At 38.6% G+C, this 16,851-nt stretch overlaps 1 protein-coding gene across 2 annotated transcripts in view; it reads left to right on the top strand.

Annotated features, from left to right (window-relative positions):
• PSL4 (calmodulin-binding protein) overlaps nt 1-16,851 on the top strand; it is a 225,626-nt gene that overhangs the window by 48,163 nt on the left and 160,612 nt on the right. For both annotated transcript variants that reach the window (XM_089432256.1, XM_089432255.1), the window contains exons 4-5: nt 1,908-2,147; nt 2,683-2,861. In XM_089432256.1, the coding sequence (XP_089288382.1) occupies nt 1,908-2,147; nt 2,683-2,861 (419 nt within the window). The remainder of the gene's footprint in view (nt 1-1,907; nt 2,148-2,682; nt 2,862-16,851) is intronic.

Genomic DNA, 16,851 nt, shown 5'->3' with positions numbered 1-16,851 from the left:
AGATCTAAGGTTGAGATTAAATGCTCATTTAAATCTCACTTTCTATTTTTTAATTCACCCCACTTTAATAAAGACCCACCTAGTCATTTATGTCCAAAGTCACTTTTCCTTTCTAATTTTACATTGACTTTATTAAAGTCACTTTAAAATTAGATTTTAGTAACTTTATCACTTAAAGTCACTTTTAAATTAGAATTGACTTTATAAAAATTATAAAGTCACTTTAGGAGAAAAATTAAATTCTTTTGGACACTTTTCCCTAGGCCAAAGATCAAAGCCTTAGGGAACCACTTGTCCTCCGGTACCAAATTTCAACACTGGGAACATTTAGAAAAATAATGTCTTTTTGTTTACTTTGGCTTCTATTTTTAGAACCAGGTAACATGTAACTCTTCACCCTTTGTTTTGGTAAAAAAAAGTTATTGTAGTTCTAGCTCATTAGGTAAGAGCAACTTGTACATATCATCCATCTACACTCAATCAAGGACTTTTCAGTTTTAACCAGTATGAGCTGATGGAAGATTATTAACTTAATAAGCCTTGTCTTAGAGGAATTTTGAACAATGGTCTGATTTGCTTATCCAATCTGCCACCTTATTAGTGGAACCCCTTAACATTCTTGAAGAAGTATTCAGTGAAGCCTTCAAGTGCTTGTCTGATCCAATGTTATCAGAACCGAACCGGTGATAGAATTGGAAAACCTTTGAACCGGGAACCAGAACCGATAAATTATCATTAATTTGATGAATAGGAAGTCTCAAAGCCCAGCATGGGATTGGCAGAGCTGAGCAGTGGAATTTGTTAGGTAGAGGGAAAAACATAAATGGGAGAGTCCTTATACATTTTTTCCATTTAGTAGGGCCAGGAAAGGATTGTTTTCTTTAGGATTGAAGTTGAAATCAACCAATATGAAATGTTGTCGCATTCTCCAAGTTTGAATTTTTCTCATTTGTCTGGTTCTTCCGTTAACATACCTTTTCCTAGAATGGATTGTAGTAATCTTATGATATATATCTGAGTGTGTGTGTTATGGACAGCAGAAAATTAGCTGTGGAAGAAGTGAGGTAGAGATGTAGGACTGATGCTGGCTGAAAGTAGGGTGAGGATGGAGTGCTCTGATACCACTTGTGGTATGAGGGCTTAGAAAAAAAGTATTGCATGGTGTATTGAAGAGTGATAACATCATTTGTAAGATCAAGTATTAAATTTCATTCTTGTAGACTTCAATTAAAGGTTATATCTCTTCAATATTTTTATTTAATAATTCACAGTGATAACTATTAATTACTGTTTTATAATTAACTGTGCACATTAACAGCTTTCTCTTAGTTTCCTGGTATTTTATGTTTTTAAAAGGCTGTTCAATTTTTTCTATAAATGTTTTTAAGTTATAAAATCACTTATAAGTAGGCGATAAGTTGATACTCTAATGTCTTTCTGTTCATTATGTCACCACAAATTAAATGTCAGAAGCTTTTAAGTTTTGAGGTAACTTTACAGCATCTGATCTACCTGTGCAGCCAATTAGCGACAGGTGATGATTGGTGAGTTGGTAAGTTGGGTAATGCCACCAGTAGAATTTCGGGGACAAATCTTCCTGTTGAGGTGGTTTTTACTTTTTTGTATGGGTGCCATTTTGAATTTCTCTTTCAATTAATCTTTGATTTAGTCTTGTATTCAAATTGCAAATTTAAAGAATTTCTTTTGGAGCCTATGTTATGGGACTTTTGAATGTTTGTCTGGATCTTTAGTAAACTCCTCCCTCCAATTTAGAATGTCAATATCCAAAACATTCTGCTTTCTCCACTTGAAAATTCCCTTATTAAAGAAATTTTGATACCGGGTGTGCTCATAAAGTACACTTCCATGGATTTCTTTATTTATTGCTAACAGTCGACTTTTTACAGACTGCTGCGATGGGAGTGATGAGTATGATGGCAAAGTGAAATGTTCAAACACATGTTGGGAGGCCGGGAGAGCAACCAGAGAAAAGCTAAAGAGAAAGTTAGCAACATACAAAGAAGGATTTGAAATTCGAAGGAAGGAGGTAGAACATGCAAAGCAGATGATTGCAAAAGAGAAAGTTGAGCTAGCATCATTAAAAGAGGAGGAGACAAAACTTAAGGATTTGGTTGATAAACTTAAAGGTATGGTCTAGTCAAATATTTCTTTAGTAGAATGTTTGTAATGCTGGTCTTTAGATTGTGATTCAGTCTTTTCTATAAATATAAAAGTTTTCGTTCCTGTGGATGTTGGAAGGAACCTAATAATCCTGGGTATTGCTGTTTAATCTGTAAATTATTGTTAATGCCAAATGATGGTGGTGCCAACAGTAAACCCAAAATTTGCCCACTGTGATGCCAATTTCGGGTTTGTTTTATGATGCTTTGGTGGGAGGGTTGTTGCTGGCCTGCAAGCATACCGCTAGATGAAGGCTTAAATCTCTACATTATGTTGTAATCAACTCAGATGAATGAGAATGATCAGAAGTGCAATTAAATCTTTGTGTATAAGTAATAGGTATGTTAGAGAAGATTTATAAATACAGAGATTCATGAATTGGCACAATAGAATATCTTAGGGTGCTCATTTTCTCAAAAATCTGATGTTGTTATTGACATATGCCGATAGGGAACTTATTTTTTTGAAAATCTTATGTTACTGTTTACATGTGGTTGGCAGTAACTAAAGAAGCAATAGAAAAGGTAGAAGAGCAGGAACGGCAGAAAAGGGAAAACGAGGAACAGAGAATAAAAGATGCCGAAAAACAGGCTGAGCAGAAGGAAAGTTTGCAGTCAACGGAGAGCTCAGATTTAGATTCTCAGCATGTTTCTCAGGAGATTCCAGAATCATCTGTGCAGGTGAAATAAACTCCTTGGTAATATTACTTTAATGTCTTGCTAGAATAACTTGGGCATGTCATGCATCCTGTTCTCAGCATTGTTTATTTTGAGCAAGTGCTCAATTCTTGTTCATTTAGGGTTTGTTTACTGTGCTTAGGACCAACTTATGTGGTCATAGAGATGGGTAGAGCCGCTTAATGATTTTAATAGAGTAAATTCCACATTTTTTTCTCTCAAAAGAATATGTCGTATGTTTCATTAATGCACAAAGAAAAGGATACATCATAGAGCTATATTGACTTTCATGGTTGGTATTATCGTTCATTGTGTTTTGGAAAGAATGATGACAAAATTATTGTTTTATCTGATGTTTTGGTAAAAAATTCTGCCCAAAACATGAGAAATGAAGAAACGATGAATAAGATTCTTCATACATGTTTGCATTACTGGGGTCACAGCAGAGGTATGTCAGCTTCCCCTGCCAACATAGGTGAGAAAATCCAACATATCTGCTTTAGCAGCTATTATAAGACAATTAGACATTAATTTAAAAAGAAGCAAGAATATATAGATAAAGTCTTAGCAATATTTTGTCTAATTGAATTCATTATCTACACAATTAAACACTCTTCAATTCAAAAAGAAGCAAGAATATATAGGGAAAGTCTTAGCAATATTTTGTCTGAATTGTACAAAAAACCATGCTAGACATGAATGTCCATTGGATATTATCAAACTCTGTAGTATTTGTGCTGAGAATCATGATAGTTTGGGTCTTTAGTGGACATTAATACAAATTTCAATCTCATTTCCTTTTTCTTTTCTCATAATGGGACAAGACCTGTTATAACAAAAAATGGGTAACCCCTAGGAGAAAATTTTTCTCCCCATTTGTTAGCCAGCAAGCCAACTTGATTTCGGGTAGCATCGGATGTGCTCTAGCCACGAAATTTGGTGGAGAGGTTGGGGCACATGAGATCTCCAATACCCAAAAAGGATTTGGGTAGATTCTAAACAATTCAGGGGATATTAAAATAATTAATATTTTTAATGGGGACCCTAAGTCTAAACTTAGGGAAAATAAAATATTAATGTCTATTAATATGAAACTGTGTTAGAATGGTCCAAAGACATGGATCAAGCCATATCTAATCTTAGTCGTTGATTAGGGACTTAATCTCGGCCGTTGATTTGTCAACGAGGAAAGTATAAGAGGAGGCTTGAGGGTCACTTGGAGAACATACTGAGGGAGACCAGTCAGTTCAATTTTTGGAGCCGGTTTTACTGAGAAATTGAACCAGTGGTCTGGAGAGCAGTTAGGAGGCAACAAGTACGGAACAAAGAGACGGCAGATCAACGCAGAGGCAGAAGAGGCAGATGCAGAGCCAGAGGAAGCCACGTAGAGGCAGCGGAGACTGCACAGAGCTAGGAGGGCCTACGTCATCCACGCAGAGGTTGCAGGAGTGATGCAGAAGGCCAAAGAGGCTGCACAGAGCCTCAGTAGGCTGATGCAGAGGTCAGTAGGGCCTACGTTAGATTCAGAAGAACTGCTAGAAATTTGTCTATCTGTGGGTAAGCCAGTTTGGCACCCTGTTGTACTAGAAAATTGCTGAATAATAAAAATCCTCCCTTGCTGCACCGGTTTTCCCACATTGGGTTTTCTCGGGGACATTAGGCCAAAATAACTGTGTCATGTGTGCATATGTTTGTTTCTGTATTACATTGTGATATCTGTAGCAGTGTTTATTTTAATGTTTGTTGAAGTAATTTCATGAATAACTTATGATGAAATAAGCAAGAAAAGTAAATCAGTTGCTGCAGTGATAGAATTTTCACACATCCCAATGATGATCCACATATAGCTTTACTTCAGAGCCCTTCACCTATGCTCCAGTCTGTGCTATCTCCCATCTTGCATGCTTCTTGAAGGAAGATGGGTCATCTATCAGAAGGTACACTAACAATTTCTGTAACAATGTGCTTTCATTTCATGTTTGGGCATACTAATATGGATTAGAGGCCAAGCTCGATGATATATATATATATATATATATATAGAAACGTATAAACATTAGAATGAAATATAACATTAAAAAATAAGCAATCAAAGTCAATAAACACACGAGTAGGATTTATGATTAATAAATATAAAATATATATAAATAACTTAATCATCATAAAATCCAATTATCAATGTTATTGAAATTTAATTTTAAACTATAGTCTAAAAAAGAAAAGTCTTTAAACAATAGTGGTAAAATGCCATTTCTGTGTTGCACAATAGTGGGGTCCCTAGGAGAGGTATCACGATGATCAATAGTTATTGTTGGTGGTTTACAAGCCCACCGTTTTGATAAACCATGATATCCACCCATGGTATTTGAAAGATGGGAAAAACAAAATAAAAATTAAATTGTAGAATTAGCTTTTACCATATACAACAATTTGTTAGGTTATACCATAGTGATTTATGGTATTCCCCCATGGCTTGTTGTAACCCATGGTACTTGGAATATAACGAAAGTGCATGACTCTATGTGAAAAGGCACCTATAAATAATATAAATATGGGCCTTCACTATTGTAAAAGCCATGAAGTTTCTCATGATGTAGTCTTATGACATTTTTACCATTTAATAAACATAATTAAGCTCTTTTCATATTATTGTTTTTGTACATTGTTTCTATTATGCACTTGTGATGTTTTTGATTGTTAATATTTTGTCTCATTCCTCAAACAACCAAGATCATTGCGACTCAAGAGGGAGGTGACGAGGCACAACATCCAAGCGGACAGGTAGGAGGGAGGTGATGTTTATAGGTAGGTTGCAGTTGCATATTGGAAAGGGAGGCAACATTTTCAACTTTACAGGCAACTTTGACTTAGGATGGAGGTGATGAGGTTCAACTTCTAGTGGATAGGTAATAGGGAGGAGGGCAATGAGGGTGGAGCAAAGGGTTCACACTACATAGTAGAGGGTTCTCATACACATAGCCAAGAGTATGCCAGGGGTTTGAGTGATAAAGTTGAGAGGAGGAAGGGAGAAGTGCTTGCGGCGAAATATTGAGCTCAAATATCTTTGGGTGCAATAGATTTTAACCCTTTTTAATAAAAGTAAACCCTAATTCAAGAGTCAAACGTATTGTTGAACCTCCAAAAAATTCAATTAGATTCTCTTGTGGTTCACCTTGAGGTTCGAATTTGCTTTGTGTTCGAGTTTGATTAGGTTCATTTTTAAGGTTCATTGAACTTCAACAAACATCATCTCTTTTTGGTTCGCAGAATTCCAAACCTAAAGGTTAAGGCTCAATGAACCCTTTAACTTAACTTGATTGTACCCTTGTTCCCATGCTTCACCTGGGAGGTTATCCTTTGCCCTTGGTCCAATGTGACCTCCCTTAAGGTCCTTTTCTTCCACTGTTAGGAGGGCCACTAATAGGAGGCACTAATTGATATAGCATGCCCAAGACAATCCATACTCGTTGCCTTCCATTTCTTCCTTATATCTACTTCCATTCTTTGAGTTGATTGTGATTGATCATTGGGGTTGGCACCCTATATCCTCATCTCTGAGACAGGGCCTAAAAATTTTCCCTAAGAGGTTGATGCAGTTGAAAGAAAGATAAAAGCATGCGAAGCCACAAATGGAAGCAAATGAAAAATGCAAAAGACGGTTGGGACATATAATAAGCTAAGTCACCTGACATGGGGATTCGGGATTCGTGGTGTCGGATTCGGGACATGCTGACCCCCCGGAATAGGACACGTTATATATTATTTTATTATATATATATATATATATAATATATATTTCAATATATATATTGAAATATATTAAAAATTAGATATTATCATATTTCTTACACAAATTTTAATTAATGATACAAATTTATTGATTTCAAACATAGATCTTGATTCTTCATCTATAGCTATGCCTATTAGTAATTACTAATTAGCATGCATAGTACATACAAAATTCAAATATATGTCAGTGGTACTGGTCACATAAATGATAAATTTATTAAAAATTTAAATCATGATTCATAATTCATAACTGAAAGACAACTTACAACTAGATTTCACCATTTTTTTAAAATGGTGCAACCCTCTCAAAAGAACCAGATAAAAATTGAATCAATCAAGGTGGCACATCATGCTTGTTTGACCTCTAAATATCAACAATAATATTTGACCACTTTTTTCTCTGTAAATAACGCTATTCCCTCCAAGCAAACCAGATTCAAGATGAAAAGATATAATGTTGTCCAGACTCCAAACCTTAGGGTTATATATCTCACATCTATACTCAGGAAAAACTGAAAGCAACCACTTCGTCAAATGCTTGCTTTGATATTAAAATATTGAACTCCATGCCAATCTCAAGCAAGGAATCTCAGTGAACCAAATCCCATTTATTACAGCAGCATTCCTTTAGCAGCATTTAGCATCTCAGTGAAGCAAGGGTTGTTCAAATTTGGCTCTTGAATATGCAACTACATTCAAGACAGAGGCCATATTTCATTAGAAAATTATCCAATCAATCAAAGAATAAAACCACCATTTCACATAGTTAGGATATGGAAGATACTAGAATAGGCCTTTAACTTATAATCGATTCATTAATCGCCAATCTTATGAACAGTACAAAAGAATGCTGAAAACTCTGGCTTGACACGTCCCAAAAATCGCGACACGCACTGCAAATTCAGGACACGTTATAGGACACGACGTGTCCTGAAGTTTGGACACGAATCCGCAGAGAATCGTGTCGGATTCGCGATTCAACAGGGCTTTTGGACGAATCCGGTATCTTAGATAATAAGCAAGTTTGCAAAAGCCTAGCATGAGCTTCACCCCCTTCATTAGCCATCACCCAGTTCCTAAGCACTTCATGCTCTATCTAATAAAGGAACTTATGAATGTCCCAACCAATGTTGCAGGAAGCGCCCCCCCCCCCCCCCCGGATCCTAGGCCCGAAGCGCGCCCCGTACGGAAGCGCCCCCGGAAGCGCGCTTCCGAAATTTTTAGACGCTTCCTGGAAATTTGGAAGCGCTGGCGCTTCCGAAGCGCCGAAGCGCGCTTCGTACGGCGCTTCCCAGACGCTTCCCAGACGCTTCCCAGGCGCTTCCGAGACGCTTCCAAGACGCTTCCAGAAAAGCTTCCGGAAAAGCATTTAGAAAATCGTTTTTTTTTTAAATTTTAGGTGAGTTTGCTTGTTGGGGGTGGGTCCACCTTGGGTTAGGGTGACAAATGAAAGCAAAAAAAAATATAAATATAGCAGATGCTCCCTCATCTGGTCCCTTGGTTCCTAGGTTCCATGGTTCAACACCAACAGCAGGGGGTTCTTCTTCATCAGTTTCAGTGCCACGACTTCCAGAGGCACCATCTTCTTCATTGCCACCACATGGAGGCCCGCCACCACGTTCTATTCGTGGTGGAAGGAGGAGAGATTAGTAGATATATTCACAATCTACTACTTTTTGTCATAGATTACTCATTAGACTTGTAGACTTGTGAATTTGAATTTTGAACCTTTTTGGCTTGGCGGTGACCAAGTGACATATTTTGTAAACATTATTATTTGAATTTTGGACATGACAAATGTTGACAGTTGCTCATTTGCTAGATAAATCATAATATGCTCTATGTTTTATGTTTTATAATATGCTTAAATGTTTTATGTTTTATAATATGCTTAAAATTTTGATGCATGTTTGTAATAGCTAGAATATAGATGATTGTTGTACATACTAGTAACTACAATGGAATCATGGATGCCATATCTATCTTGATTTATGCAAAAATATGCATGTTTTCATGTCTTCTACAATTAATTTGGTATTTGGGATGTTTGTTTTGAGTATAAATGCAAAAAAATATAAAAAATATATATATATAGCAGACGCTTCCGCGGACGCTTCGCTTCCTAGATTTTTGGAAAATGACGCTTCCGCGCTTCCGCTTCCGCTTCCGCTTCGCTCCCGCTTCGTGCAACATTGGTCCCAACCTCCAATGAGTGATAAATTGCTACATCTTTAAGGGTATTGGAAAATCATAAGGCAAGCTGGGTTACCTAAGCCATGCAAGAAAGAAAGACCAATCATTAAAGTAAAGGGCACATCATAGGGGTGCAAAAAATAGGTCGATGAAAGTGGTAACTTATGCGTCCACGATTTCTCCCTCTTATCATCATTATACTCAAGATGTTGGACATCCTTTAGCTGGTGCCATGGCTATGGCCATCTTCCATGGAGCCTTTCCTATTCTATGAACACATTATCACGTGCATCTATGGATTAATGGGCCTACCTGTGAAATGTCCGCCCCTTAGGGGATATAAGCACCTCATAGGGCTAATTGCCTAATCATGCCTAACATAGGTGCGATAACTTTCGTACAAATCCAAAGCTAGAAATATGTTTGAAGGCAAGGTTTGTGTGAAGTATTTTTGTGCCCCTAATGTTAATTATGGTCCATATGATACTTTATTGGTTTTTGTCCCTAATGGTGTTGGTCTCACTTGATCTCAATGTATGTTTCAGGTGGTTCATCACACATGTAGCTAATATCCCTTGAGGGATGGCTTGACACTTTTCCAACATAGCGAAGAGGACATCTAGTCTAGCTTTGAGAGGACATATGACACTGTAGCCCCAACATTGCCCCTCCTGAGATGAGCATTGGGCTTTGAGGAGCCTCCAAATGGTTTATATTCCTTGCTACATCTCTAAATGCTGAAATGTTTAGCTCAGAAGGCAAGGCGTTGGCTTGATTGATGATGTGCCCAAATGGACCAAGGCCACAACTAAGTTGGCCTTGCACTTGTTTTACGGATGTTGCCCTGTTCTAGATCCTAGATATTAATGGAGACCAATTGAGAATCGAGATGGTTTGGGAAGGTTAGCACACTATGTTTTGATGCCAATGCTTGATCCTAGGGCTGCCACATCACCCATGCATGCCTTAGGAGGGTGACATGAGCCTTCTTGATGATGATGTCTTGGTGGAGGAGATGTTACTTGGAGATGTACCCATGCATTTTGATGACGTTCCTCAGAGAGAGGATCCCTCGTAGACTCACTTTACCACTTTCTTTGATGGAGATACCCATTTTTGGAGGATGACGTCATGTTGGTTAGCCTCTCTGTTGCACGTGGAGGATTTATGACATTTCTTATGTTTTATCATTTTGTAAAGTTATCTTGAGGTCGGCTTGTGATCTCTAGTAGCCTAGTTGAACGCTTCAAGCAAACTTTTAGGGATTTTTGTTGTGAATTGGTGAAAAAAGATTTGGTTGCCCTAATATAAATAAATGGAAGTGATTTTCAATTATGCATGATCACACATTCTCTCGAGTGAGTGTGCACTAGCTCTTTTCTCTTTTTCTCTTGGTTGCAATGGATGAATGATGTGTGAAAGTTCCAAACTGGAATCCTATTGCAACAATTGGAAATTATTCTCCTAATTGTTAATTTTATTTAACAATTTATTTGCTGTTTGCTACGACAAATACTAAATAAATCACACTGCAACCTTCACAAGTTAAATTCTGCGGAAAAATAAAACGCTGGAAGCTGAGAAATGTTAGCACACACATAAAATATAACACAATTATTTTTGGACAAAAGTCCCTGGAAAAAGCCAACTTGGGAAAACTGGTGCAACAGTTGAGGGTTTTAGTATTATGCAACAGTGAGAAATTATGAGTACAACTGGATGTCAAAATCTGGTAATCCTACAAGGAAAAATATTGGAAAAAATCTTGTGAGGAATTTTCCTCACCCCATAGGCAATTTCTCGGCACAACTTACCTTAAGAAACTCGACCCCCTGACCCTCTCCATCACCGTTTGCGTTGCCTTCTAGATGCCAATCCTTTGACTGGTCTCTGATGAAGTCGTTTTGCCTTCTGCTGGCTGGAAAGATGCTTCTCTGACACTCTGGGACTCCTTCTCGGCCTATGGAACTGAAGACGTCTCTCCCCTTCAGAAAATCGAACTTGCCTCTAGAAGTTGCTACGCTACCCCTGTGTCAACTTCTCTGTGGCTCTTCTGCCTCTCTGCAAATGCACTCGCTGGATCTGGAATGCCTCCTCCAGCCTCACTGTCTCTGCCCCTCACTCACTGCTTCGATCTCTGGCTCTCTTCGGCAACTGACTGCTGCTACTCTGGAAATCGATTTGCCAAGAAAGCGAACCACTCAAGTGTCTCAAGTGATCTCTCCATCACCACATCGACCTCCTCTTATAATCCTCTATTGGAGCACCAACAACCAAGATTAAAACTTAATCAATGTCTAGGATCATCTCCTGATCGATCTGTGTGAGTTTCTAGATGATCCTTGCCTTGATTTAATTAATACTGATTAATTAACCATATTCCCTAACTTTAGACTTAGGAAATATTTAAAACTTGTTAATAATCTAATTAAATTATTTCTAGGCGGAATTTCAAGAAATGATTTTTGTGTTTTGGAGATCTCATGTATTCTAGCCTCTACACAAAATTTCAAGGCTAGAACACATTCGATGCTACAAAAACTAACACTCCCTCTTAGCAGGTATGTGTTCTAGTGTTGTACTCCATGCCACAACACCCTGCTCTGCATCATCTCCTGTCACATTTCTGATGTCTGGCCATACGGCCCACCAACCATTGTGCAACTCTGATATACGCTGCATCTGTGCTATTGCTGACACTGCCATACTAGTGCCAACACTGCATCTGCACCGCGATTCCCTCTCATCTGTTGCTGCTGCAGCTGCAACATTTGCAACTGAAAAACATCCAAAACACTGAATCAACTGTGATTAGTATGATACATCCGTCTTCCAAGTCTCTGACTGCTACTAGCATCTGTAGTGTTTGTAAAGAATTTGTGCTGCTGCTGACTCTACACTGTGCCAACTGCACTGCTGCCAACTCTACACTACATTCCACAACATCTGACTGCTACTAATCTCTGCAACTGTCACTCGGTCTTTGACTGCATCAACTACCACTGATCCATCCTGCTACTAAAGACCGTGGGCCCACGTGGCCAGGTAATGATCCATGAGGTGGATTCCTCAAGGATCCTGCCCATCTGTAGCGCTTCACGGCTACAACACCAAGTCACCCTACCTCACCCCTAGAGGTATATTGACAAACATAGCGAAGTCTTCTTCCAGCTTGGAGGAAAGCTTATCGATTTGTGCTGAAGCTACTTTGGTCCTACTTCTCTTCCTTGTCCTTCTTCCTAAGAGGACACTGGGTACTGTAGTGACCAAGATCACCACATCTGAAGCATTTGACCTTTGACAGTTCCTTCTTCTTTCTCTGCTCCCCTTGTCTCTGACTGGGACCCTTTGATGCAAGGGCCACATTCTCCTCCTCCTTCACCATCTTTGATCCGTCGCTGTTGCCACTGTGGGAGCTATTTAGCAGATCTCATCTCAACTCCTCCTGCTGCAAATCGGCCCTCATTCTATCCTAGTCTGGTAGCCTATCTTTGCCCAATATGCTTTGGACAAAGACCTGCCACTCCTTTGAGAGACTGTTGAGTGCCAATCGCACTAGCTCTGTGGGTTGAGGCGCTACCCCAACAACTGACAGCTGGTCTCAGACCTCTTGAATCCTGGTAAGGAAGGGGTCTATGCCTTCCCCTTTCTGCATCCATATGAGTCTCAACTTCTCCTCTAGGTACATCTTCCGCTGCTCGGAAATACGCTGGTACAACATGGAGAGAGCATCCCACGTCTTCTTGGCAGTATCTTTGCTAGCTATATGTGAAACAACATGACCCCTGACTCCATCTAGGATCAACCGTTTCGCTCGCACCATCTCCTTCTTGTACTCTTTCTGCTGATCTGCATCTTGGGGAATTACCACCACTGCATCAATATAGGCTTTCAGGCCATATTCATCTAGAAGGAAGGACATCCTTGCCTTCTAGATGACATAGTTGGAAGCTCCATCCAACTTGTCTTGATCACGAAGCCCAATAGTGGCCATCACAACTGACTGTCGAAAACTTCCTCTTTCCTTTGGCTCGGCTATTGCTCTGCTATTCGCACTCCCTTCTAGAGTGAGAAGACCTGTTCACGAAGCCTAACAGTGGCCATCTCTACTAGTTGTCGAAAACTTCCTCTTTCCTTCTACTCTGCTGCTGCCCTGCTATTCGCACTCCCTTCTGGAGTGAGAAGACCTGCTCACAACTACTGCTGATCTGCAAAAAAAATCAAACTTCTTGAGACTAGAAGTTCCTTGAGGAAAATTTTCCCTCTTTGTGTGCTCTTCTCTCTTCCACCCCGACGTTGGCTCTGCTCTAGCGGACTGTTGCAAAAACCACTGTGTCCAGCTGGAGGTCTACTCAACGAAAGAATTTGAGCTACTTCGTCTGCCTCTAGAATCATTCGATCTAGAAGGATCGAATTTTTTCTGCTCCTCTATCAGAAAAATTGAACCTCAAGCAATTCGGCCTCTTGGAAAAAATGCTATGCTGCCCTTGGGAATTTCGGCGTGCTGCCCTCAGTGAGCAACAAAATTCAATCTTTTTTCTTCTAAGCTCTCCAGCTGATCAACCTGGATCTGATACCTCGTGAAAATTCCAAGCTGGAATCTTATTATAACAACTACAAATTATTCTCCTAATTGTTAATTTTATTTAACAATTTATTTGCTGTTTGCTACAACAAAGATTGAATAAATCACACTGCAATCTTGACAAATTCTGAGAAAAAATAAAACGTTGGAAGCTGAGAAATGCTAGCACACATAAAATATAACACAATTATTTTTGGACAAAAGTCCCCGGAAAAACGCAACGTGGGAAAATCGGTGCAGCAATTGAGGGTTATATTATTATGCAGTAGTGAGAAATTCTGAGTACAATTGGATGTCCAAATCTGGCAATCCTATAGAGAAAAATACTGGGAAAAATCTAGTGAGGAATTTTGCTCACCCCACAGGCAATCTCTCGACACAACTTGGCTTCAGAAACTTTGCCCTTTGACCCTCTGCGTTAGCGTCCGTGCTACTCTGTGTAGTGTGTTGGACGTCAAGCCTTTGATTGTTCTCTGATGAAGTAGTTCTGCATTCTGCTGGCTGGAAAGATGCTTCTCCAGCACTCTAGGACTCCGTCCCAACCTTTGGAACTGAAGATGTCTCTCCCTCTTAGCAAATCGAACTTGCCTCTAGAAGCTGTTGTGTTGCCCCTGTGTCAGCTTCTCTGTGGCTCTTCTACCTCTCTGCAAATGCACTCGCTGGATCTGGAATGCCTTCTCCAGCCTCACTGTCTCTACCCCTCATTCACCGCTTCTCTGGCTCTCTCCGGTAACTGACTGCTGCTACTGTGGAAATCGATCTGCCAAGAAATCAAACTACTTAAGTATGTCAAGTGATCTCCCCATCACCACATCGACCTCCTCTTATAATCCTTTGTTGGAGCACCAACGACCAAGATTAAAACTTAATCAGTGGCTAGGATCATTTCTGGATCGCTCCGTGTGAGTTTCTCGATGATTCTCATCTTGACTTAATTAATATTGATTAATTAACCATATTTCCTAAGTTTAGACTTAGGAAATATTTAAAAATTGGTTAATAGTCTAATTAAGTCATTTCTAGGTGGAATTTCCAGAAACGATTTTTGAGTTTTGGAGATCTCATGTATTATAGCTTCTCCACCAAATTTCAAGGCTAGAACACATCCGATGCTACAAAAACTAACATGATGTCACAAATTGTTTTGGGGAGGATATCTTTGCATGGAGGGACTATCTTATGGATTGATAAAATGATTCTTGCTTGAATTTTGTAAGTTTAATACCATTTTCTTCCATTTGCATGCTATTTTATGAAATTAGGGTTTATCTTGTTGCATATTATGTGCAATATCTTTTATGAACTATTGTTTCTATAGGTTATGCAAAATTTGTCATTCAGGAAACCGTCAAAGAAACTTGTTGCATGCATCCTTTGACCTTTAATCTCATACTAAAAGAAGTCGCTAGGGTTTCTATTAGAAGCTATTTAGTCTTCCACCCCCTTCATCCAAGTCCTTCTATCATTGACCTTGCCTGCTTTGACTCCATAGCCCAATTGAATAGAGGCACTAGTCTAGTTGTGGGATCACCTTTTACGCTTCTCTTTTCTTTATTTTTTGGTAACTAGTGTTATGGTTTGGTTTTAATTTCCATTTAATAGCATTCTAGTTCCTATATGTTATTGTCCTTTCAATGTAAAGTGCATTTATTACTATTTGAAAAGCAAAATCTAGCATTTATTGCATGTTTTCACCCTAGATTTAGGGTTGACATCTAGGGTTTATGTTTCTGCCGTATGCATTTTTAACCATTAGAAACCTAAAGTTGACCTATCCCTTGCTTACCTTTTTTATGGCCTTCTCTCCTTTATTTCTTTGCTGTTATATGCCTTTGCATGCTGTAAATATGCATATCATAAATACCTTAGCTTATAATAGCTTTCTTTTAGTTTATTGGGGTTCGTGAAAGTGTATTTGTGCATTTGAAACTATTTCCTTGGCCTTCAAAGCTTTGTTGGTACCTATTCCCATAACCATTAGACTCTGAAGCGAACAAAGTTCCTTCCACAAATTAATTACTCCAGAAGACTTGGAATATCAAATTATCCATTAAGGATATAAATATTATATTTTAAATAGATGAATAAGAACAATAGTGAGAATGAATTACAAATGAGAACGAGAGGCTTGCTTATATATCAGGCAAGTGTCTCTTCATGAAGAGTTATGTCCTAATAGACATGCCTCTTCAACCTAATTACTAGCTTAACTAACTATTATTTATGCTTATTATCATTTATGTTATTTTACATTATTTATATATATTTTATTTGTTACAGACTCCTGTCACCTTTGAACTCTCCTTTATTGAAGATTTTTATATGTGATTTATTTGCAAGCTCCTTGGAGAGTCATTTGGCTTGGAACCCTAGTCATCTAACCTCTAAGTCTTGCCAAGGAAGCCTCCCTTGTGGGGATAACATCCAACCACAAAACAGCAGGAGAGAGTCCATCGAGGTGACAGTGATGGCTGTTCTCTTTGTTGCTATAAGAGCTAGATTGCTTAGTGAGGCTTTACACTAGGCCTGCTAGAGTTTGCTGTAACAAGATCCATTAATGAAATTTTTATTTCCCACTTGTTAAATGTATTTATAAATGATCCATCTGTGATACTAAAATGGAGTTCTTTGGTTAAGGCTGCCCCTATCTATTAAGTACATATACAATGTTTATCAATATAATTATCCAATTAAAACTGTTTATTCATCTATATTTTATTTTTCACCTTCGCATTTGGTATGGTGCATTTTTCATATAACCATTATGTTGATGAGCAAGGCAAAAATGTAAGCTCATGAACTGCAAAATCTTTTTATATTTGGTTTTATAAAATCTGATAAGTAATTTGTTTCTTTGTAGCTATGTAGCAGGTTAAAAGCAATGCTGTGTTGGACAAGTGTTTTGAGATCACAAACACAGAGTGGGGATTTAATGGAACCAAAATGCCAAACCTAAAACCTGTAGTAAAAGGAGAAAAATCCAGCACTAAAGAAGTGTGCTAAGGCTGAAATGAAAATGCTCTAGAGCGAGAGACCAAGCATGAGTATGCTATAAAATTATAAATGAGATGCATAAATGCATGCAAAAGAGAAAATATACCAACCACTAGAGAATGCTAAAGATTTGGTGCCCGTGGGCCTAAAACACTTGTATTGGAGAGCTTTGCCTCAATGATCTAAAAGGATGATTTACAAATGAGGTTTGAGTTCTGTATTTACGGCGTACGCACAACTCACATAGGGCGTCCTCCCAATAGGGATTATGGGCCCACATAAGTAGGGTGCACTGCCCAAGAGAGTTATTGAGCCTACGTATTAAAGTTGACTAGTTTGGCCTTAATTACACCTAGTATTGCAGAAAAGAGTAAAGTATGGCCTTAGTCATGATGACAAGTACACTAATGATACATATGAATGGACTGTGGC

This window comes from Pinus tabuliformis, chromosome 5_1, assembly GCF_031772625.1.
Source record: "Pinus tabuliformis cultivar Carrire ecotype Pingquan chromosome 5_1, CPIR1, whole genome shotgun sequence".
Lineage (NCBI taxonomy): Eukaryota > Viridiplantae > Streptophyta > Pinopsida > Pinales > Pinaceae > Pinus > Pinus tabuliformis.
This window is presented reverse-complemented; position numbering and strand designations above follow the sequence as displayed.